The 24,871-nt window shown below is 42.6% G+C and overlaps 1 protein-coding gene across 5 annotated transcripts in view; it reads left to right on the plus strand.

The window, feature by feature from the left end:
- LOC118795261 (tyrosine-protein kinase JAK1-like) overlaps positions 1 to 24,871 on the plus strand; it is a 46,931-nt gene that overhangs the window by 16,565 nt on the left and 5,495 nt on the right. For 4 of the 5 annotated variants that reach the window (XM_036553623.1, XM_036553624.1, XM_036553621.1 and 1 more), the window contains 10 exons: positions 97 to 442; positions 1,214 to 1,393; positions 3,733 to 3,890; positions 4,321 to 4,435; positions 6,131 to 6,329; positions 22,288 to 22,394; positions 22,675 to 22,830; positions 23,015 to 23,102; positions 23,876 to 24,003; positions 24,501 to 24,636. In XM_036553623.1, coding sequence (XP_036409516.1) covers positions 97 to 442; positions 1,214 to 1,393; positions 3,733 to 3,890; positions 4,321 to 4,435; positions 6,131 to 6,329; positions 22,288 to 22,394; positions 22,675 to 22,830; positions 23,015 to 23,102; positions 23,876 to 24,003; positions 24,501 to 24,636 — 1,613 coding nt within the window. The remainder of the gene's footprint in view (positions 1 to 96; positions 443 to 1,213; positions 1,394 to 3,732; positions 3,891 to 4,320; positions 4,436 to 6,130; positions 6,330 to 22,287; positions 22,395 to 22,674; positions 22,831 to 23,014; positions 23,103 to 23,875; positions 24,004 to 24,500; positions 24,637 to 24,871) is intronic. The other variant, XM_036553625.1, reaches the window with a different exon arrangement.

The following is a 24,871-nucleotide window of genomic DNA, read 5'->3' on the forward strand; positions in this document are numbered from 1 at the left end:
ATGAAGGTCAGTCATGCTTGGCACCAGGTGTGCTATACCTGACATGAGCCCTGTGTATGTGCTGATGGAAGGCTGTGCTGTTTCTTCGCTCCACAGTTATAAGAAGTACATCCCAGAGAGCCTGAACAGAGCCATCAAGCAGCGCAACGTGCTCACCCGCATACGCATCAACAATGTCTTCAAGAACTTCCTCAATGAGTTCAACCGCAAGACCATCCGTGACAGCAAGGTCACCACACACGACCTGAAGGTCAAGTACCTATCCACCCTGGAGACGCTGACCAAGAACTTCGGCAGTGAGGTGTATGAGACCAGCATGCTGCAGATCTCGCTGGAGAGCGAGAGGCCACCAGTGCCCTACTTCGACAAGGGTGACCCCCCTGCGTATGAGGTGCTGGTGTCAGGGAACAGCGGCATTATGTGGCGCGAGAAGCCTCCCAATGTGAGACAAACCTCCTGGCCTATCATGCAAACAGTGTGCTAGAGAGCAGAGATAGCTGTCTATCACGCATACACATTGTGTTTAGAGGTCGAGGTTAGCTATCTGTAATGCATACACCGTTAATTTTGATGGCGTGGATAGCTGTTTGTCAAGCATATGCAGTGTGTTTAGAGGGAGGAGTTAGCGGTCTGTCATGCATACACAGAGGGTTTAGAAGGTGAGATTAGTTGTCTGTAACGCATACACAGTGCATTTTGATGGCGTGGTTAGCTATCTGTCACGCATACACAGTGTGTTTAGAGGGAGGAGCCAGCTGTCTGTCATGTGCACACAGTGTGTTTAGAGGGAGGAGTTAGCTATCTGTCACGCATACACAGTGTGTTTACAGAGAGGAGTTTAGCTGTCTGTCATGCATACACTACATTTAGAGGGAGGGGTTAGCAGGTCTGTCACTGAAAAGGGAATGGTTAGTGAGATAAATGGTGAATGTTTTACTTGAAGGAATTACAAACTTGAGTTGTCATATTCAAACCAGCCACTGTGTCAGTCTGGGCACATTCTAATGGACCTCTTTCCTTGGGTTGAAAATAGATTCTGTAGTAATGAGGATTACTATGGACACAAAGCACCTTAACCATTGAAGTTTATATACAGAATTTAAACTGTTTAGAAGGTGAAAAACACATCTGCAGCACAAGCAATCAGCAGTCCTCCCAGTTGTCTGCTTCATGGTGGTGTGTTTACTGGGGTGCATGTTTTTAACCTTTACAGAAAGTTTTGCTACCCAAAGACAAGAGCAAAGCAAAGAAGAACAAGACAGACAGCAAGAAGAAACAGGAAAATAAGGACAGCAGAGAGAGCTGGATGCCATTTTCTGATTTTCATGAGATCACCCACATTGTCATTAGGGAGTCCACTGTCACTATTTACAAACAAGACAACAAGATGATGGTATGTATCTTTGCTCCAATTTTGAAGCTCATATAAAACAAAATTTTTATTAAAAAAATAGAAACGTATCCCTTTTTAAAACGCTCACATTGGTTTTCGTGTTGTTTACTGAAAAAACATTCATACATATGACATTTTTGTAAGGCATAAATACTGACAGACATATGCACTAGAATCATAAATGTATTGTATACATTACATTGTAATACATTACATTGTAATTTAGCAGATGCTCTTATCCAGAGCAGCTGACATAGGTTACAATTTTTACATGTTACTTATTTAGACAGCTGGATATTTACAGTTCTCGATTAAGTACCTTGCCTAAGTGTACAATGAGAGTGCCCCAACAGGGTATCAAACCAGCAACCTTTTGTTTATGAGCCCTGCTCCTTACTGCTATGCTACACTGCTGCCCATTGCAAATGTATTCCGATGCCTATTAGTCCACATTAAATAAATAGTATGTTAACAGTTTAATAAACTGCACAAGCACTGTACCTGAGAGCAGTTAGGTTAAAGGGCTTGAAAGGGCATTAAAGAGTTAAAGAGTGCTGTTCAGTTACACTAGCATGTGGTATTGTTTTGTGTTTGGTGGTCCTCGTCTTTGTGTTTGTCAAAACACTTAACAACACTTACTTTTAAAACTGCCAGTGTTGTTTAAGTGCACATTTGACAAACCATGATGACAAATGATAAAACAAACTGTCAAAAACAGACTGTCTTCTGCAAGAGTAGCACTGGTTTGAGTCCCTTCCCTATAGGTTTGTAAGACAGATACCTGATTGTGTTGTAACACCTTGCTGATATGACGAGCTTATCACTGAAGCAGAGAACCTGAGTCCAAAGTTCAGGAAATGTTGTGCTGTAACCACTACAGGTTATTTCATCTCTGTGGTACTGTGCCAGAGGCATATGGCTTGAATTTGGTGTCATAGATATCTGCTTATATCTACCATTCAAAATATTTTCCCAGCTGTCTCTGTTTAGCCAGATACACAATTAGCTAGACAGTTAGTAATTTGGCTAGTCATGCAGTTAAGTGGTTGGCCAACGTGCTGGTTGGTTATCTATTGTAGCTAGTTGGCTACCAAGCTTGAATTATCCAGCTAGGAGTTTGGCTGTCTTCTTCTAACATACACTATATGGACAAAAGTATTTGGCCACACCTGTTTTTCAGGGTTTGGGCTAGGCCCCTTATCTCCAGTGAAGGGTAATGTTAATGCTTCAGCATTCCAAGACATTTTGGACAATGCTATGCTTACAACTTTGTGGCAACAGTTTGGGGAAGGCCCTTTTCTATTCCAACATGACTGTGCCCCAGTGCACAAAGCAAGGACCATAAAGACATGGTTTGATGAGTTCGGTGTGGAAGAACTTGACTGGCCCGCACAGAGCCCTGACCTCAACCCCATCGAGCACCTTTGGGATGAACTGGAACGGAGATTGCGAGCCAGGGCCTTGTCGTCCAACATCAGTGCCTGACCTCATAAATGCTCTACAGAATGAATGGGCACAAATTCCCACAGAAACACTCCAAAATCTTGTGGAAAGCCTTCCAAGAAGAGTGGAAGCTGTTATAGCTGCAAAAGGGGGACCAACTCCATATTAAAGTATATGTATTTGAATACAATGTCATTACAGTCCCTGTTGGTGTGGCGGTGGTCAATTGTCAGGTGTCCAAATACTTTTGTCCATATAGTGTACAAGATAGCAGGTTTTCACTGTAATGGAAGGTTATGATGAGCTACTGTACTGTCAGTCACTGACTTCCTTGAGCCCATCCAACCACTTTGCTCACAGGGCTCCCAAGTGGCTCTGTTATAATCCCAGTTTTGCCATCAGCCTACAGTAACCCGGAGCCCACAGGGGCAGAACAAATTGGATTTGTTCATCTGGGGTAGAAGTGGGTTTGTCAGCTGGGTATCCTCTTTTCATCACTCTCAGGCACTCTGCAAGTTGCCCAGATCATGTCTGTACAGTAGCCCCTGTCCTCCAGTCAGCATCTGCTTCTCTGTGGTGCACTGTGGGATTTGTATTGTGAAAAGAAGCCACATGCATGTGAGGGTATGGGAGGGTTGCATTTGTGCTGTGTAGGTGCTCCTGCATGAGTGCGGAGCATGTCATGGTGAGCCAAGCCTAATGCACAATTAGCAATTCCAAAACAGATAGAAAGAAACTCCACAGCACACTGGCATGATTAGATCAGTGTCTGTGCTTCATAAGCTCTCTGTCATTAGTTTTTGTTTTGGTGGCATAATGGATTTTCATAAATATGACAAAACTAGAAAGTTCTGTACAGTCGATATAAATACAGTGCAATCCCATTCACCCTTCAGGAGCTGCAGCTGGCCTTCCCAGCTGAGGCACTATCCTTTGCGTCCCTGGTGGATGGGTACTTCCGGCTGACCGTGGATGCCCACCACTACCTGTGCAACGAGGTGGCCCCCTCCTCAGTGGTCCAGAACCTGCAGAACGGCTGCCACGGCCCCATATGGTAGGTACCCAAGCTTCACTTGTGCCTGTATGCACCCAAGGAAGGTACCTGAGCCTCACCTGCACCTCACCTGTGCACCAGGATTGCTGTGGCTCCTTCCTGTATAAACCTCAGAACATTGCAGGAGGCCCAGCCAGTTCCCCTTCGTATAAAAACAGTCTTGTACAATATGGGCTGTAAGTCCATAGTTGTCATATTCATCATGACCAGATATTCAGCTCCTGTGTTCCTTTCACTGTCATTCTTCTAGGGGTTTGTGGCTGGTTTCAGGAGGGTTTGTGGCTGCTGTGGTAGCTACAAATCCTCTGTTTTCGATCAGGCACCCTTGTAACAATGCGTGCAGCAATACCTGCACAGTTAGACTGAGACACAGCCTGCACAGGTTTACTGACAGTGTGCTGGATTCCCCTGTTCTCCCGCCTTGTTGCAGCACGGAGTACGCCATTCACAAGCTACGCCAGGAAGGCAATGATGAGGGCATGTATGTCCTGCGCTGGAGCTGCACCGACTACAACCACATCCTCATGACTGTGGCCTGCAAGGAGGTAAAACTCCCCAGCATTGAGGCTGTGTCCTGGACAAGGTCAGGACAGAGCAGAAAGGGGGGGGGGTGGACACAGCTGAAAAGGAAAGGAATTTACCAGCATGCTGCTGTAGTGCTCCCTAGCATAATATGGCAGCACATTGTAAGTTACAGCTCATTGTATCACAATATGTATATGTATAAAATAAAATATTAAATACTTAACTCAAGTTTGCTCACCTAAGAAATGCCCTGCATCCTGTGAAGCTTACCATGAGGGCCTATTAAATCATACAGCAAGGGTTTCCTGAATTTACAGTAAAAATGAAGTTCAGTGGGCTTTCACTTGATGTTACACAAGAGCACATTTGTGTTGGTGGGAAATATAAGTGAGTATTACTGTCAAACTTCAGCCAAGGAGATGAAAACCTTCATGGCAGTGACACTGTTACTGCTCCTCTGGCAGCCAGCTCTGCCCAATATTTTGGCAGAAGGTAACCTGATGCAATTCTAGCACTGATCCATGGGGCACACTGTGTTTGCTTGTTATTGTTTTAAAGCTGCAAGATCAATTAGGGTTAGTTTCAGAAGCGCAGACTCATCCCATTCAGTTTATACCCATACCATCTTCATAATGGAATGTGGTTGGCCTCGTTGGGGTGAGACATGCCAGTGACCCTGAGGCTGGAACTGAATCCTCAAAAGTTTTCTACAAATGGGTGAAGCCAAATCTGTGCTTATGGAAATGACCACATTTAGTGAATGGTCATTCCAGCATGTTATTTGCAAATTGCATTGCATCCATCTTGTCCTCAAGTCCTGTTTCCATGCTGAAATACAAAATGTCAAAATGCAGAATCAAAATGTAGAATTTGGCTTTGCCTCCTGTATCAGCTGAGTCACGAACCACTATTTCTGCTGCTGCAGAGAACACTTCCATTAGAAGTTGCTCCACCAGTTTTTGCATAAAATCTGCACCACACCGGATGACACAGCCTCATTGATAAAAGTCTTACTTGCATGCAGGAAACAGGTAAAAGAAGTAGGTGTTATAATCGCAGTCCCACTGAATCCTGAATGTAGAAATTGTTTCTGGATGTGATTTCTCAAGGGACAGAGCTGTGTGCTCTGAGTTGGGTATGTATGAGTATTTAGTAGGGTGTTTATTTTGGAATTCTTGGTGTTAGTTTGGAAGTGCCTTCTTACTTGTCACACAAACAAACAAGCCCCTTTACACAGCTGAAGGTGACAGCAGGCCTGAATGATCTGGCTGACCTACTTCATCCCTAATGGCATTCTGAAAGTGCCAGAAATGTCCCAGATCCTTTTCTGCTACATCCTTCCAAACTGTGACAAACCTTTTTACCATCTGAGTATATAAGAAAAAGGAAATACCCTCCCTTGGTGATGTTTTTTTTAAACAACAGCATTCTTTAATTAAAAATTAATTGTAAGAGAGCTTGGGAAAGCTTGGGTTTGTCTCCTGAGTGCTTAACTGGTCCTGCACTACGAGACCACAAACACAGGCAGGTAGGATTTATCACCCATTAGTCCCACGACTCAAACATTCTTATTCTATTGCAAGGGTCTTTTAACATGATAACTGGAGTGAGGATCAGAATTGGGATAGCCGGTCATGGATCGGCACTTTGGGGGGGGGAGAGCTGTTTGGTTTTCTCTTTTTTTATAAATGTATCCTCCCCCTGTTTTTCTCCAGGTGGTCATGCATGAATCCAGGCAAAGCAGACAGTACAAGAACTTCCAGATCGAGGTTGGGCTTGAGGGGTACCGTCTGTGCGGGACAGAGACCTTCTGGCCCTCCCTGGGGGAACTCATGGACCACCTGTCTGGACAATGCCTTCGCACTGAGAATGTCAGCTTCCACCTGAAGAGGTGCTGCCCGCCTGAGCCACGAGGTACAGTCCCCACCCATCGCAGACCTGGTCATTAGGTGTCATAACCAACACTTGGCCTCACACTTAATCATTTCTCTGTTATGTTTGGAAATCAAGCGCTTTATATGAATTCTGTGCTTTGTGGGAAGGAAATTTCTGTTAGCGGAACTGATTCCTCAAGGAAACTGTTTTGTTGGATGTGCCAAACACAGACTAAGTCTGTGGTTATTAAGAAGCTGAACTGTAACAGCTTGATAGAGTTCCAAGAACTGATTAGTACGCCCTATAGGGAGATAGTCTGCTTACCGAAGCTGGGTAGGTGGGAAGAAGACTAGATAGGGCAAGAGAGCTGGGTTACAGTAGGGCGCAGGCATAGAAAGGGGCGCACAATTCCAAGAGGGGTGGCATCTCTGGAGATCGCGGTGACCAACCGTTTCATGCCACTGCAGGAAAAGTTGGCCAATGATCCTGAGAGTGAGAGGACTGAGGAGCCCCAGGGCACCCAGGCGGCCACATCCGCCAAGAAAAGGGAATTAGTGATAGTGGGGGACTCAATCATTAGAGGGGTAGATAGCATAGTGTGTTTGTGCGACAAGGAGTATCGCATGGTGTGTTGCCTGCCTGATGCCCAGGTTGGAGACCTCCCGAAGAGTGCGGACAAGCTCCTGGCCAGAGTGGGGGAGGATCCAGGGGTCATGGTCCATGTTGGAACCAATCACATAGGAAGGGGTAGGTTCGAGGATCTGCAGGACAAATTTATTCAGCTAGCAGGGAAGATCAGGAGCAGAACCTCCACGATAGTCTTCCCTGGAATTCTACCGGTACCACGTGCAAGCAAAGGGAAGCGAGCCTTTATGTGGAGATTTAACACATGGCTACAAACCTGTTGTAGGAAAGAGGGGTACAGGTTTATGGGGTACTGGGACTCCTTTTGGAACAGGAATGACCTGTACAAGCGTTACGGGTTACACCTGAACCGGAGGGGTACAGCTGCATTGGGCCAGTGTATGCTTAGGGTAGCAGAGAGTTATTTAAACTAGGGTCTGGGGGGGAAGGGAGGTTATACAGTGAGATGGATAGGGATAGACAGACTGCTGGAATAGAACACACCATGGCTAAGTATTTTACAATGTCATTACAGTCCCTGTTGGTGTAATGGTCAGGCGTCCGAATACTTTTGTCCATACAGCTTTTGACCAAATACAGCTTCTTAGCTGCTGTGAGTGCAGCAAGAAGTAGCTTCTTCTGAAAAAGTGTCAATGAAAGATTGGAAAAGTCATTCAGAAAGAAAAAGTTAGGTGTTAAAATAAAACCTCTGTCTATTAAGCTTGATATAACAGTATCTAATTGTTGCCAGAATGGGCGAAGGGCTGGGCAGTCCCAAAAGAAATGTAAACTCTTTGAGAACATAAATTACAGTTTGGAGATGTTGGGAATTTTCTCCCTTCGTGGAAGGGGACCGGCAATGTAACACACTGATGACCACTTTTCAATTGAAAATGTATTTTGAGGCACAAAGGGAGACTCGTGTGGGAGCAGTGACAATACGTTCCGACCGAGATCTTCAACATAATGGCCACAAGTGAGGGTTTAAGTACCTTGTCCGCGGTATATGGCAGGTGTGAACATTCCCATCGGGAAGTGCATAGCACACCTGGAAGTCCTGAGGACACCCACTGGGTCAGCTACCAGGGACATCCCTTTGAACCCTATATGTGGCCGGTTATCTCTAACAGCCAGAGGGCTATTGCAGAGTGTGTGTGTGGGAACGTACATACAAAATGTAGTTCAAATAAATTACAATTTAAATAGAATGTAATTGATTTTAAAGACAGAGACAAGGAGAGAGATGCATGTGAAATCGTTTCAGTGGGGTCAAATAAATTCTATGTGATATGAGGAATTGAAAGTGCAGGCTTATTTATAAATAGTAAAATATCATCAGCATACAATGAGATGTGATGAAAAGTATTTCTAATGGTGATGGGAGAGGTGAGTTCTGATTGCCGGATAGCCTGAGCCAAGGGTTCTAATGACAGAGCAAATAATAAAGGGGAGAGAGGGCAGCCCTGACGGGTACCCCTCCCTAAGGAGAAAGGCTGTGAGCATACCTACCCTGTTAAAACAACTGCCCATGAATTAAAGTATAATAGTTTTATCACATTAACATAATCAGAGCCCAGACCCATATGTTCCAGCACTAACCAGAGATAATTAAATTCAAGGCGATCAAAAGCTTGCATAGCATCTAAAGAAATTAGACTGGCGAATTAGACTGATCAGCAGAATAAATTATATGCAAAAGACGACGGAGATTATCAGAGGCAGAGTGTGATCTAATAAAGCCAGTTTAGTCTTCATGGACCAGCTTGGTCGCGATAGTACTTTGCAATATACTTTAATGTCTGTTCCAAGCAAAGAGAGTGGACGATAACTAGAGCATGAGGTAGGGTCCTTATCTTTTTTCAGAAGAAGGGAAATGACAGCAGTATTAATGTCTTGTGTAAAGGATTCTTGCTCAATTGAGTAATTTACCATGTCAACAAGAGAGGACCTGGCTCAGTCCAGAAAGTGGAGTAGAATTCTGATGGAATTCCATCCAAACCTGGAGATTTTCCTTTTCTCATATATTTCAATGCCTCTTCAAGCTCAGCAAGAGATATTGGTTCTACTAGAGAAGCAGTCTCGGAATCAGACAAATGTGGTAAATTAAGTGAGGGGAAAAAGGAAAGAAAAGCTGCACTGTCACACGTACATTCAGATGTATATAGAGTAGAATAGAAGGAGCGAAAAGTTTCATTGATGCATTTTGGGTCAGTTATAAGCTCACCAGAGGATGACTTTATGGCAGAAATGTTAGCAAACTTTTGATTGCTGCATAGTTGTAGAGCTAGAAGATGGCTGGGTCTGCTCCCATTAAAGTAGTAATTTTGCCTAGTTCTTTGAATGAGAAACTCTGCTTTAGCTCTCAATTTAATTCAGTTTTTACAATACTAATTCTAGTGGCCATTTGGACAGAGAAAGAATCTTGATTTGATCTCTCTTGTGAAGCACGCTGAACTTCAAGATCAATTATTTTCTTAACGTGATTTCTGAAGATACGATGCATATGAAATTGAAAAGTTACGAATGAAGCCCTTAACTGCATCCCAACTTATATGGGAATCATCAACTGAGCCCTGATTAATTTCAATAAAATCTGAAAGTTTTGCTTTGAATTCAGTGCAAAAGTTTTTATCACGTAGTAATGCTGGATTAAATCGCCAGTAAGGGGCCCATGGTTGTTTGATTAACTAGTGAGAGTCTTAAAAGATTACTGCTGTGATCAGACAGTGACATGGGCTGAATGTCTGAATTAAGTGATGATGAGGAAAGAGTACAGGAAATAAATACAAAATCAATCTGGGAATAGGACTTGTGCCTAAATGAATAGAAAGTATATGCTCTTGTAGAGGGATTAAGCAAACGCTATAAATCTACCGATGATAAAGAAGACATACAATGCCTGAGTTTATCAGTGGAAAGTGCCTGAGAATGGCTGATTTATCCAGATCATGGGAAATGACAGCGTTCATATCCGCCCCCATCACCACCTCAGAATCTGACATATTAAGAAGATATTTTGTTAGTGCAGAGAAAAAGTTAGGATCATAGGTGGATGGAGCATAAACAGAAAGAAAAGCTAATTTCCTATTTTCAACTAATACCTTTATGCGAGTTATTCTACCATCTGCATCATTGCCCTGTTCCAGTATATTAATACTTAGGTTTCTTCGTATTAATATCATAACACCTTTAGTTCTGTTAATGGCAGTCGAACAAGAAACAACTTTGTAAAATTTGTTATTGCACCTGTGGACATCATCCCTCTTTAGATGAGTTTCCTGAATCAAAGCTAGATCAATTTTCCTCCTCCTCAACCATTCTATAAAGCATGTATGTTTATGAAGACCGTTCAAACCATTGGCATTCCAACTCAAAATATTTAAGTCAGTCATAACTATCAAATGTTCGGGTTAATGGATGAAATAAAAGAAAAATAAAGTGACATACCTCCAGATGTTTACCAACATTCCACCCCCCACCCTCCCCAGGATCAAGAAACAAAGATCCGTGTAAAACAAGTTCCCCAAACCCTATGCAGACAGGGCAACAAGCCTACGTCTGCCATGTTCCCTATTAACTATCCGTGACATCAGAAATGGCTCACACACAGTCAGGGTGCTGACATTAGCCTAGTTATCTGATATAGAAAATAAAGCATCACTATATTTCTATAACCATGTAGTATGACAGAGTAAAGAATTGAAACAGGTAAACTAAAAAGTAGAAACGGCACACCACAAAAGCTTGCTTTTAACAAAATTATTCCCCAATGTTCAGGAAGAACACATAATAGTAACATAAGGTGGAGTCTATAGGCTACGGACCGTTAACTAACAAATAACATATAGCAAATACTGCATTGCATGATCCTATATCAAATGCACAGAACAAATAGTAGGCTGGTTTAAATCAGGAGAAAAAAAACATAACAGTCGCAGAGATCTGTCTGTTGCATAGTAAAGAAAACTAAAAAATCAAGTTGCCCTACTTCAAATTGTCCATAGGTAGCCTGCAGCATTATCATCAATCCATATGAGTCTATGAGACGAACTTGGGGTAGTGAGTCGCAGAATAGGCGAGCCTCATCGGGAGTCTGCAGAAATTTAGTTTCCCCATTCAGAGTAACTTTCAAAGTTTCTGGATACTGAAGGAAATTCGGGATTCCCTTTTCTCTCAGTTCTTTCCTCACTGCAGCGAAGGAGGTCCGTTTCCTTGCAGGTGTGGGTGAGAAGTCAGGGTAGCTCCGTTGACCGAGTGTATGGGGCCATGCTTCCTGGCTTCACAGAGAATGACATCTCTGTCATTATAGTGTAGAAGCTTAAAGATGAACACTCGAGGTTTCCTAGTGTTGGTAGAAGCAGTGGAGTAAATGCGGTGAGCTCGTTCAATTTCAATTTCTCTACCCGTCAGTGAGGGGAACCAGACTGGTAATGACCCCTTGAGAAAACCCATGGGATCATCTTTTTCTGTACTCTCGGGGAGACCAAGCAGACAGAGATTATTTCGTCTGTTTCAGTCCTGTAGATCAACAATTTGTTGCTCCAGAGTGTCCAAGCACCGGACGTGACTGTTTTGGGTTTTTTTCTGCTCCCTCTATTCGCCTGTTAACGGGTCAGTTTTCAAGCATATAGTAGTCATGTGTGAAGCGAACTCATTTCTCATTGCAGCTAACTCCAAGTTTAGAACCTTTTCAAGCCTTGCCAGAGAGTCCGCCATGTTATCTGAATTAGCACGACTGTCCTCCGGCTTCGGCTTCTTGTGTGGAGATGAAGAGGGAGTTAGAGTGAGCTGTTTACACACCGTTGCCATTTAAAAATATAAACTAATGAAAATAAAACAACTTATTACGTCAAAAAAGGGGATGAACTTCAAAATGTTCGTATGGCCGTATGCCATGAGCTCTGTCAATGTGCGTGCAACTCCATGGATGCGGCACGTGATCTTCTGTAAATGACTGCTTTTTGATACAGTCTGCTACTCAACCTACAAGAGAGAACACAATTCTATATTTAGTTCTGTGTAACAATCCTGATAGAATTTGCAGTACTGAGGTAGGGGAGCCACTCGGAACAAGTGACCACAGCGCAATTACATTTACGTTTTTTGGCAAGTCTGCATTCTCCAATGCTAGAGGTTTCAACTTTCGACAAGCTGACTTTATTAAGATGTGTGATGATACAAGGAATACAAACTGGGTACCTCTTTTAGATGGCAAAACTGTGAAAGAAACATGGTGCATATTTGAAATGATTATTCTGGATTTACAGCGTAAATTCATTCCGCAAGTGAGAAAAGGGAAGCTTAAAAAGAAGCATCCACAGTGGATGAATAAGTCGTTATGGGACAGTTTGAAACAAAAAAGGAAATTATCTAGAAAATACAAGTTGGAGAGCTCAGAGAGTAATAAGATTGAATACAGTAATATGCAAGCTCAAGTTAAGAAAAAAATAAGGGAAGCTAAAAGGCATTTTGAAAGACAGATTGCACTAGATGCAAAGAGCAACTCTGAATGCTTTTTTCAATATTACGGTTGAAAAAGGATAGCTAAGGATGAAATAAGAGGTTTAAAAATAAGGATGGAATTATGGTTTATGATAACAAAGCTATTGCTTATACGCTAAACACTTTGATACACTTTGTGGAGAGTTTCACTAGTGAAGTGTTTTTGCATATGCCTTCAGGTGCAGTCAGTTCTCAGAGACTTATGGAGGAAATTGATTTAAATGATGCAGAAGTACTAGACAAACTTCAGAAACTTAAAACAAATAAGGCAGCAGGCCCTGGTGGAATATATCCAAGAGTTCTCAGAGAACTGCAGAAGTGGTTTACAAGCCTCTGACAGTTATTTTTAAGCAATCCCTTAAAACTGGAGAAATGCCAGATGACTGGAAACATGGCAGTGTAGTACCTATCTACAAGAAAGGAGACTGGATTGATCCAGGAAATTATAGGCCTGTCATCTTAACTTGTATCACATGCAAAATAGTGGAATTCATCATTAGGGATAATTTGGAATTATTCCTGGAATAAAATGGTGTCTTAAATGATAGCCAACGTGGTTTTTGCAGAGGGAGGTTGTGCTTAACAAACCTCCTGGACTTCTTGAGGAAGCTACAGCATGTTTGGACTCAAACCAAGCTTATGATATTATCTATTTGGACTTTCAAAAGGCATTTGACAAAGTTCTGCATGAGAGCCTCATATTGAAAATGAAATCTGCAGGAATTACAGGAGCTATCACTGAGTGGGTTTGAAGTTGGTTGTCTAATAGAAAGCAGACTGTAACTGTGGGAGGAACTGTATCAGAGCAGGGTTCTGTACGAAGAGGAGTCCCGTAGGGATCGGTGTTGGGGCCTTTGCTATTTCTTATATACATAAATGATCTTGATGCAGAGATTAGTAGTAAAATAGTAAAATTTGCAGATGATACAAAACTAGCTGACAGTATAGAATCCACTAAGGCAGGGACAGCTGGTATAAATGGACTAACAGGGCTAAGCCCTCCCTATCTTTTACAATAAAGATGAGAAAATTATTGTTAAAAAACCTTAAAATTTTAAATTAATTTTAAAATTGGTGGAACCTAGAGCAGCAACAGCACCAAATAGTCACAAGAAAAACACAGGATATATCTAAATGGGCTTATTTTTTACAGCCTAAACACAGTGGCATCAGCTTCCATCCATCTTCTGTGTCAAGTGAGTGACAGGTGTCATGGCACACCTCCTTGATTTGCTGATCATTTGGACTAAATTCATTCAGCCCAGTACCTGGAAGTCATCTAGAATGCAAGTAACTGACATCTATTGACTGTCTGTTTTGCACATTTCTTCCAATAATCACATGATCACGGCAAAAGTAGAGTGGCTAAAAAAAGAGTGGCTGTCAATAGGTAGCTAGTTAATAGCTGACATTAGCTATCACTAGCTCTTTAGCAAGATAACCTTTTCACTATTTGTCAACCAACATTAGCTAGCTAGTATTGTCAAATAGCTATCAGTCAAACTAACATAGTGATGATATCTTGAAGGCTTATTTTTTTGGTTGAAATAAGAAGTGATTTAGGACCTATCCCTAAAAGCTTTTAAAAACGGTAGCTAAATGACGGGAAATACTCCGTTAAATGAATCCCTGACTGTTCTTCAAATTTAGCTTATCGATCTAGCAAGTTGAACATTAAAAAATCAGAATGATTCAACTTTTTACGTTGTTGCTGGATATTTTTTGTTCGGATTATACCTCAGAGAACAGTCAACACTGCTTGTGACTAGCCACTATTAGGAACTATTCGAGCCTTTGAGACTTCACCAAAAAAATCACTGGACTTCAATGCCATGGTGATTAACCTGTTTGCGTCCCAGAAAGGTCGTTGATGTGAGCTTCTCTTCAAATAAGGTAGGGCCAAGCCTATAGACCTCTTAAAAACTATCACACACATTTCCTTTAGCTTTCCTGTCTACATATTGCCTGTCTCTCTTCTATAATGCCCATTATTTTTGCTGTGGTTACCAAATTGTTTTATTTGAGACATGATGTTTGACACAATGTCTTGCAAAACGGTTAAATACAGTTGCAGTATCTATTGGCAGTCGTTACAGTTGGAACACGTTTTGTAGTACATCCCTAGGTGGACCCTTTTCTGACATTGTAGGCTACATGACAGAGCATTCTGTTCTATTATGTAGCCTATCATTCCATCATTCTTGCATATTTTGTTTTTGGTAATTTTTGGTATTAATGTGTACAGAGAAAAATAGTCAAATGGTGTATGTGTGTGTGCGTGAGAGAGAGAGAGAGAAAAGGAGAAAGACAGATACAGAGAGAGTTTTTTTGGCATCAGGCTATTCCTGTGGGTACTTCTCTATAGTGTTGTTGTAGAGCACTTGCTATAACAAGGTATATAGTGTTGTTTCTGTAACTTGGTATCTCGGATGTGATGCTGCTGTTGCTGCAGCATGAACTATTGACGGGTATAATGCATTTGTTAGTCCACCCAATACCACCACCAGCCGTCACTGAACTAAGGTAATACAGCATCCAAAAGTGGGCAGATACCTGGCAGATGACATTTAATTTAGATAAATGTAAAGTCTTGCATGTGGGAGATAAGAACCTTAAACAAGACTACTTCATGGGGGGAAAAAAACTAGAATGTGCTCAGTTTGAAAAAGACTTGGGAGTAATAGTTGACCCAAGCTTAACAGGATCTAGGCAGTGTGCTGTAGCAGTAAAAAAGGTCCATAGGATGCTGGGATATATAGCCAAAAGTATTTATTATAAATCTAAAGAGGTTATATTGAAATTATACAGTGCTTTAGTTAGACCTTACTTGGAATATTGTGTGTAGTTCTGAGCACTGCACTATGAATGAAATATAAAAGCTACGAGGAAAGACTCAAGTTACTTAACCTATTTAGACTTAGGCTGTTTTCACACTTGGTCCGTTTGCTGGTCTGAACTCGAGTGCAATTATTCCCCCCTCCCCCTGCCCCCGCTGGTTTCCTTTCACATTATATTTTTTGGTTGCAAACCCTGGTCTGTTTACATCATCAACACATAAGGAATGTGCAGCTTTTATTTACCAATGTCACTAGGCAACGACGCAAAAGGTTAGCAAAATGGAAAGGCACACTATATTTGTTTTCTCATCTTTTTGTTAATATGGTGTAGGGCTCGACCTGAATATTCGACTATTCTGATATTTGTTCGTTGGGTAGGTATTTGGTTTTCAATTTTGGGATTCGGATATTCTTTTTTTTGCTAAATGTAGCTATCAATAAAGGCAAAATGCAAAATACATTTTGTCAGCACATTCTTGTACCATATTTATATTTTATAATTGTGCTGTAAAAATGTGGAAATATATACCATCTCAGCTTGGGCACCTGACATCCCTCTCACTCACAGCAGTGAACGTCATGGTGATGGGAAAGTAGCCGGCAATCGGCGAGCTCATGCTTTGGGACTGAACGGAGGGTCTAATTATTTTGACCGACCCCTAGCTAAGTTTGTCAGCCTGGAAGGATGATAGCTGCAGCGATGCCATGCTTCTCTCTGCTTCTGGAGGGGCGTGAGACGATTTTTAAATATTGTGCTTCCGTCAGCAGAGACGGCGATTGGAAATGAAAAGTATAGCTGGCGATCGCCTAGTTCCTACTTTGGGACTCGAACAGAGGGCGTAATGGTTTCGACCGATCCCTAACATCAGGCGTTGTCTCTGTTTTGGAGCCTATTATTATGAGTATTTATGTAGATCTATAATTTATCCATGATAAGAAAAATAAGCTGATATTATGTCACAAAAATTGCATAGATATGACCTTGTTCAACCAAACCCCTCGGGATTACAAACATGCATAAAACACACCAAAGCTTTTGGAAAATGTTTTTTATTAACAAATAGCAATACAGGCTTGCGTCGCTTAACGTCCATGATACATTCTGTGAAATAGGACCTTATGTGATTTGGACATTGTGCGAATACCATACTATATACAGTATATGGTAGCCCTATACTATGAGACATGAGATACACGTGTTGCATGCGGGAAGCGTTGCCTTCACCATGTCCGATTACGTCTGCTATGTCCCGTTCTGCAATCGGGCTTTTAAACTTTATTATAACCTCATGGGACTACAGACGTATATGCGAATGGACGTTAAGCGGTGCATGACTGTACAAACAACAATACTGTTGAATAACAGCATCCTTAAAATGCCTTTAATTAAACAGAAAGACAGTTGTTGCAGTGCTATGCTGTCCACCTCAGCTGAGAATGGAGAAGTGCCTGGCTGAGTCCTTCCCGAATAATGCTCAGCACCCCCGCCCCGCCCCCCCCCCCCCAACTTTGAATATTCACTGTTGATTACTACCGAAGCTCTGGAGCCCAAAAAATGGTATTCGGGACAGCCCTAATATGGTGTCAGCACCAAAATGACCGTGGTCGGCACCCTCAAGGTGAGCAAACAGTGTGGCTAACTGCAATTATTTCTCGAATAGTTTTTAGATGCGACAAGCGTGAAACAAATTACACGTCATCAATAGCATTAACTTCCTGGTTTTAGATCTGATAGCTTTCACACAAAATGCAAATCTCACTGGAGTTCAAGTGAACCGTACCCCAGACCCCCGTTTTCTGGAGGACTCGGGTACAGTCCCTTGGTACACACCTAGAACACTGTTCGGAAAACAGGTTTCACATCAACAAAACGAACCGAACTAACGGCTCAAGCAGACTCAGGTCTGCACCAAAAGTTCTAGTGTAAAAGTACCCTAAGCAAGAGGAGACTTAGGGGTGATCTAATAGAGGTTTTTAAATTTATAAAAAGACTCAATAAGGTTAACTATCATACATTTTTTAGGGTGAGTTCAGTCTGTAGAACAAGGGGACATAAATGGAAACTAATGAAGAGTAAGTTCCACACTGATATAAGGAAGTACTGACAGTTATCAATACATGGAATAGGTTGCCAGGTCATGTAGTTGAGGCAGAGACCCTTGCTGAGTTCAAGTCCAGACTTGATGCAGTTTTGAATTCTCTTTAATTGTAATGACAAGCTTAGTTGGGCTGAATGGCCTGTTCTTGTCATAATATGTTCTTATGTTCTTATGGCGTTTACCCTTGGGTTAGTTTAATGCTCTCACATGAAACCAGGTACCCTTTACAAAAGAATTCATCAGCTGAGTTTTGTCAGTATTTACTAGGGCTGCCCCCTAATAGTCGACCAAACCGTTAGTCGATGAGAAGAGTCTTAGTCAACCAAGTCTGCGCCTTGTCATTAAAAAGTTATTAGACTTACTATGTTCACATTGTCAGTCCAAATTCGATTTTTTGCATATCCGATCAGAATCTGATCTTCCTAATTGACTTGCAAGTGATTATATGCGATCTGTGTGTCCAGTTGGCAATCCTCATTTTCAGTCTTATCCACATTGGTTGCCATAGTAATGACATAGCGCCTGGAATGAACAAACCAAAATGGAGGGTAATGAAATTGGCTTGCTTATTTACAACATGGCAATGTGGAGCCACGGTGAAAGTTTTATAAAAATAATGAGACAGCATCAGAGATGGAGGAGGCTTGTCTGCTCTGCTTTATTTCATGCAGCCTCACTGCCGGTATCTCTAACCAGCGAGGAGTGTGGTCCACCAAACTAGCATGTTTCCTATACGTGTGATGTACACATGAACTTTACGTGGTATCAAAAGTCACAGACGTAAAAAAAAAAAAAAAAAAAAAAAACCACCTGAAATCCGAGCAGTCAGACCTAAATGGATATGCAAAAATGCGATTTGAATTGGATTTCAAACCACAAACGAATGTGGTTTGAAATGGACTTGCTACATATGATCGGATTCCAATCAGATTTGGACTGACAGTGTGAAAAGGAGGGTCCGAGCTTGATCAACCTGTGGGCATGAAGCCGAATCAGTGTATGAGGTAGTGATAAAAGTAATTTAGGTTTATGCGCATTTTGGTTGGTAAAATAAAAAAATAATGATGGCACGCTATTGAACCACACCGCGACAGACGCCAACGCCATCCACGTCCTCCCACAGGTTGAGGGATTTCTTTTTGCATTTTCTGCACGGTGGGTGCTAACCCTTTTAGGAAAAAAAGAAAACTAAAAATAAATAAATAAAAATAATAAAAACAAAACCTGAATGCCTATGACGACCGCGGAGCTGGCTGCCACCGTGGAGCTAGCCCAGACTGACACCGAGAACACAGATCCGAAGGCAACAGGTAGGCTCCAACCCTTCCAAGGGCCGTCCGGTGCCAGCTTTATTTTGAATTTTTTTTCGTACATTTACACTCACGTCAGGTTGCAGCCCTACTTCCCGTACACACTACATAACCACGAGCCGGGGAAGTAGCGAGTTTATAACATAGCATTATTAAGCTTCTCAGTTAGCTATCAGTTAGCATTCGCTATATTTTTAATATCAAATTGCTGTTTCCTCAAAGCTAAAATTAGCTAGAATTTTTCCAATCTAGTGTTCTAATCGCACCGGTTTTAGCATACGCGCTAAACACTAATCCCACCGGTGTGACCGTACGTGCAAAAGGGTTATTATGCTAAGTAATTAATTGTTTTATAAGTTATTGTGTTGGTGTTACAAGTTCATAAGTTGTGTGATGTTATACTGTGTCGAAATAAATTAACAAAATGTTCAGTCTCCTTGCTGGACCGCTTTTTCCGTTAGCATTGTTGTTAACAGGCGGCTCGCTTCGTGCGTACACTTGTAAAATTTATATTTTAAAGGCTATATTTTAAATTATTACGGTTTTGTATTTATCTGTAATGTAGCACAGTGTTAACAATGTTACTTATAACATCCTTTCTCAGCCCTGGACCTCAAACCATTCTGATGCCCCAAAAATATATATTTAAATAATTAAATTAATATCATAAACGTGCAACGACTAGTCGACTAATGGCTTGAACTAACAACTACTAGTTGACTTGGAAAATCTTTGGTCGCGGGCAGCCCTAATATTTGCTGAACAAAAAATACATAAAATATATATTTGAATAGGGGAAATGAAAGACCAGAACCTTTATTCATAAAGATTCTCAAGAGTGGTTCAACTCTTAGACTGAGTCTGCCTGCAGTCTCTCCAGTTTCTAGGAAAGCTGTGTAATGCTCATAAATGTTTTTCAACACATTCCCTTGCTGTGCTGCACGCCCACCCATGGTTACGTGCCAGTCAGACATGTGGTAATAAGTAGGCCAATCAGGTGGTGCACAGCCTCTGATCCCCTCAGTGCTCTCTCAAGACCCCTTGCTCTTGACCCACATCAGTCATTTCAAAGCCATACAACAGTACAAAAGTAGCAAGTGAGTTTTGCTTTTTAAAGGATACAATTAAGCCTTAAAAGGCAATAATGAAATGTTCTGTTCTGATGTTCTTAAAAGGGAAAGCAGCTGTTATTCTTAAAATTTTGTGCAGTCACTGCTAGTAGCATTTTCAGATATCAGCCTGAGCCTCCACTGTCCTACCACGCTGGGCTGTCAGTGTTATCCTTATCTCAGCCTAATAAGTGTCACCCTACAATGAGGATTCGCCATCATCATTTTGAAACTGTTTGAACATTTTCTAGTTCAATACAGTTTTCTAACTCTGAAAGTGGATTCCAGTAACCACGCTTGTGTTGCCAGCAGAAACCGGGTACCAAGTTATTTAGTTTAGATGATAGTAGAGGGTCACCATAACTGTAATCCTCCTTTGCTTTTAAGGATAGCTCACTAAGTGAGTATTTATTGCCTATGCAGCTTATTAAAAAGAGGATCTATTATAATATTTTGTGATGACAGCTGTGTTATAAATAAATCATTTAAATATGTAAATGGATTTCACTGAGATGGCAGTATAACCTGTTTTTAATCAAACAACAATTGCTAAAAAACATTCAGGACTTAATAGGTGTAGGGTCTGGCTATTCAGAGGCCCTTGCTCTTTGGGAAAAAAAAAATAATAATAATAAAAAATAACATATCACCTGCTCTGTGAATCTTCTCTTTGGGCCAGAGCACTGAATAAAAGCAGGCTATGCTATGGAGGTGGTGAGCTGTTTTACTGTGGGTCCTCTTGCAATCAGTCGGGCTGTGCTGCTGTGTTTATATGATGGCAGGGAGCGTGGTGTTCATGTCAGGCAGGAAGAGAGAGTAGAAAAATGTGGTTTTCCAGAGTTGGGGCGTCTAGTGTCTGTTTACTTCAGAGCTGAAGGTTTTGAAATGTTCAGTCTACTTTGAAATCAGAGCAAGGAATCTACACTCAGTGACCACTTTATTAGGTACACCTCTCTAATACTGGGTAGGACCCCCCTTTGCCCCCAGAACGGCCTGAATTCTTCATGGCATGGATTCAACAAGGTGCTGGAAACATTCCTTAGACATTCTGCTCCATGCTGACATGATAGCATCATGCAGTTGCTGCAGATTTGTCGGCTGCACATTCATGCTGCGAATGTCCTGTTCCACCACATCCCAAAGGTGCTCTATTGGATTGAGATCTGGTGACTGTGGAGGCCACTGGAGTACACTGAACTCATTGTCATGTTCCTGGAAGCAGTTTGAGATGACATGTGCTTTGTGGCATGGCGTGTTATCTTGCTGGAAGTAGCCATTAGAAGATGGGTAGACTGTGGTCATAAAGGGATGCACATGGTCTGCAACAATACTCAGGTAGGCTGTGGCATTTAAACGATGTTCAGTTGGTATTAAGGTGCCTAATGTGCGCCAAGAAAATGTTCCCCACACCATTACACCACCACCTCCAGCCTGAACCGTTGACACAAGGCAGGATGGATCCATGGATTCATGTTGTTTATGCCAAATTCTGACCCTACCATCTGTATGTTGCAGTAGAAATTGAGATTCGTCAGACCAGGCGATGTTTTTCCAATCGTCTACTGTCCAGTTTTGGTGAGCCCGGTGAGCCCGTGCCCACCGTAGCCTCAGGTTCCTGTTCTTAGCTGACAGGAGTGGTACCCAGAGGGGTCTTCTGCTGCTGTAGCCCATCCCCCCCAATGTTCGACGTGTTGTATGTTCATAAATGCTTTTCTGCATAGCACTGTTGTAACATGTGGTTATTTGGGTTACTGTCGCCGTCCTGTCAGCTTGGACCAGTCTGGCCATTCTCCTCTGACCTCTGTCATTAACAAGGCGTTTTTGCCCACAGAACTGCCGCTCGCTGGATTTTTTTTTATTTTTTGCACCATTCTCTGTACACCCTAGAGACTGTTGTGCATGAAAATCCCAGGAGATCAGCAGTTTCTGAGATACTCAAACCACCCCATCTGGCACTAACAATCATCCCACGGTCAAAGTCACTTAAATCAGATATACTACCCATTCTGATGTTTGGTGTGAACAGCAACTGAACCTCTTGACTATGTCTTCATGATTTTATGCATTGAGTTGCTGCCAGATGTTTGGCTGATTAGATATTTGCATCAATGAGCAGGTGTATAGGTGTACCTAATAAAGGGGTCACTGAGTGTATAACGCAAAGAGAGAAAGTTCTCCTTTTAGACAGCAGTTAGTGTTCTGAGAGAGGGAGGGCGCAAGAGGGGTGCACGTTTGGGCAGCAGTGCTGCAGACCTGCTCTTGCCTTGCCCCTACCCAAGACGTACCGGAGGAGCTGCAGGTGTTCTCTCAGGAAGCCACATCTTCTCATCCATCACATGCCTACACGGGTGCGGGACACACACAGCACTGTCTTTCTGCAAGGTGTGACACACTGTCCTTCTGTCTGAGAAACAGCTAAACACATGGTGTTTAGCATCATTTTAAGCGAGTAACCTCAGGATAAACTGCTCCTACACATGGACTGTCCTCAATTGCAAGCCTGCATTTTGTTTCAGAAATCTCCAACCTTCTGGTGGTGACAAAGAACAGGGTGCTGGACTACCCTACCCCCTTGCTGAGTCAGCTGAGCTTCCACAGAATCTTCAAGGAAGACATAGTCCAGGTATGGCTCCCTGTGTGTACATTCATGCACATACATCAGTGTGTGCGTGTGTGTGCAAGTGCATGTGTCTCTGTATGTGTGCATGTGTGTGTGTTTATTTGTGCATGATTGTGTGTGTGTGCGTGTCTGTTTGTGTGAACACGTTTGTGTTTATGTGTATGTGCAGTTGTGTTTGTGTGTTCATACGTGCGTGTGTGTTGGTGTTTATGTGTGTATGTGTGTGTGCATGTTTGTGTTTATGTGTATGCAAGTGTGTATAACTGCACTTTGTTCTCCTCAGGGGGAGCACCTGGGGCGTGGGACCAGGACCAACATCTACTTGGGCTCACTGAAGGTGAGGAGTGAGGAGGAGGACGACGACAGTGGATACAGTTCCTCTCACCAAGTCAAAGTGGTCTTGAAAGTGCTGGGGTCTGCTCACAGAGACATTTCACTGGTGAGACCCTGTCCCTCTCACCCCCTCTCTACTCTAAGCCATTCACTCTCTCCCTCTTCACTCTAACCCTGTCCCTCTCTCCCATTCCACTCTAATCCTGTCCCTCTCACCCCCTCTCTACTCTGACCCTGTCCCTCTCTCCCTCTTGACTCTAACCTTGTCCCTCTCTCTGCTCTCTTCACAGGCATTCTTTGAAACGGCCAGCATGATGCGGCAGATCTCCCACAAACATATTGCTCTGCTGTATGGTGTCTGTGCCCGTGAACTGGAGAGTAAGTGACACCTGAATGCTCCAAAACTGCAGCCAGTCCAGTCTCCACTTCTGCACTGTTACACTGTTACACTGTTACACCAACAACAAACAAGGCCTCTAATCAAGCTACACCTCTGCAGTGTCACACCAGTGATAAACAAGGCTCCTAACCAGGCTACACTTCTGCAATGTTACACCACTAACAAACTAGGTCCCTAGCCACGCTACACTTATGCACTGTTACACCAACAACAAAGACGGCTTCTAACCAGGCTATTACACCATTACACCTACAAGAGAGAAGGCCCCTAAACAGGCTCCACTTCTGCACGGTTACACCGTTACACTAATACCAAACAAGGCCCCTAACCAGGCTGCACAGTTACACTGTTACACTAATAACAAACAAGGCCCCTAACCAGGCTGCACAGTTACACTGTTACACTAATAACAAAGAAGGCCTTTAATCAAGCTAGCAGACAAGTGCCCTAACCAAGCAGCACAAACCTCTAATCTGTACCTACTTTGACTATTTTGTGGAAGTTCCATTATCTCCATGTGATTGTCAGTGAAACCCAAAGAAGGGAATCTTCCCAGTCCATAGTCTGGGAATTGACAGGTTTCCATTCTACCACTGCAGTATCATTTCCTGCTACCTGTCAATTCATGCAGCCATACCAACGGCGAATTAAACGGCACTGTTTGTTCAACCAGTTGGCTGTCAGGGGTCAGAGACATAATCTCCTTCTAATGTGAGTAACTGAAAGCATTGCTGTTGCTGTCTTGCTCCAGACATCATGGTGGAGGAGTTTGTGGAGCTAGGCCCATTGGACCTCTTCATGCGGCGACAGCGTCACTTCCTCACTACCGCATGGAAGTTCCAGGTGGCAAAGCAGTTGGCCAGTGCTCTCAGCTATCTGGTGAGACACCCAAATGATTTTTTTCTTTTTTTTTCAGTAATTTCTTAACCTCCAGGCACAAATTCCCATCTGCCACACTGGACACAAGTGTTGAAACTGAAAATGTTCTGAATTTGCTGGCTTATTATGACCATACCTGAAGGACATCCATGGTCAGTAACACCTCAGATAGCACTAGATCCTCCCGTTACCAAATGGACCTGCTTGGATGAAGGGCCGAAGCAACACAGGAGCTGAATATATACACAGAATAGAATGTCTGTGGAAATGGCACAGCTCAACTGTGAGCACTGTTTCACTGTTTTGCCAGTATGCAGGGCTGGAGAGGATGGGATGTACACGACAATGTATGAGCGGAAGGAATGTGTCTGTGAGAGGATTTGTTTAAAATCTCGTCATGGAGAGAAGAAACTCACAGGGTGTGTCAGTGTACAAGTTGTGCCGTTCTCCTGCTTCTAAACCCCATTTCTCATCCCTTTGTTTGCCCCGTGCTCCAGGAGGACAAAAAATTGGTGCACGGATATGTGTGCACCAAGAACATTCTGCTGGCACGGGACGGCTTGAACAGTGACAGTGGCCCTTTCATTAAGCTGAGTGACCCAGGCATCCCCATCACCGTACTCTCCAGGGAAGGTACGCTCAGAGATCTTGCAACAAGCAACATCATGGGATTATAGGAAATTGAAGACGAGATATCAGAGTGGGAGCACGTTTGGCTTACTCACATGTTATGGGTGCACCACAGGCTAATTGTATGTTATTCAGCTCTCCTATGTCTGTTTAACTGTTATTATAACTGTGCTGGTTCTGTGATCATTTTGAGAATCAGAAGTATTAGGTCACACTAGAAACAATTCTTCTATTAAAA

The sequence above is a fragment of the Megalops cyprinoides genome, chromosome 20, assembly GCF_013368585.1.
Source record: "Megalops cyprinoides isolate fMegCyp1 chromosome 20, fMegCyp1.pri, whole genome shotgun sequence".
Classification (NCBI taxonomy): domain Eukaryota; kingdom Metazoa; phylum Chordata; class Actinopteri; order Elopiformes; family Megalopidae; genus Megalops; species Megalops cyprinoides.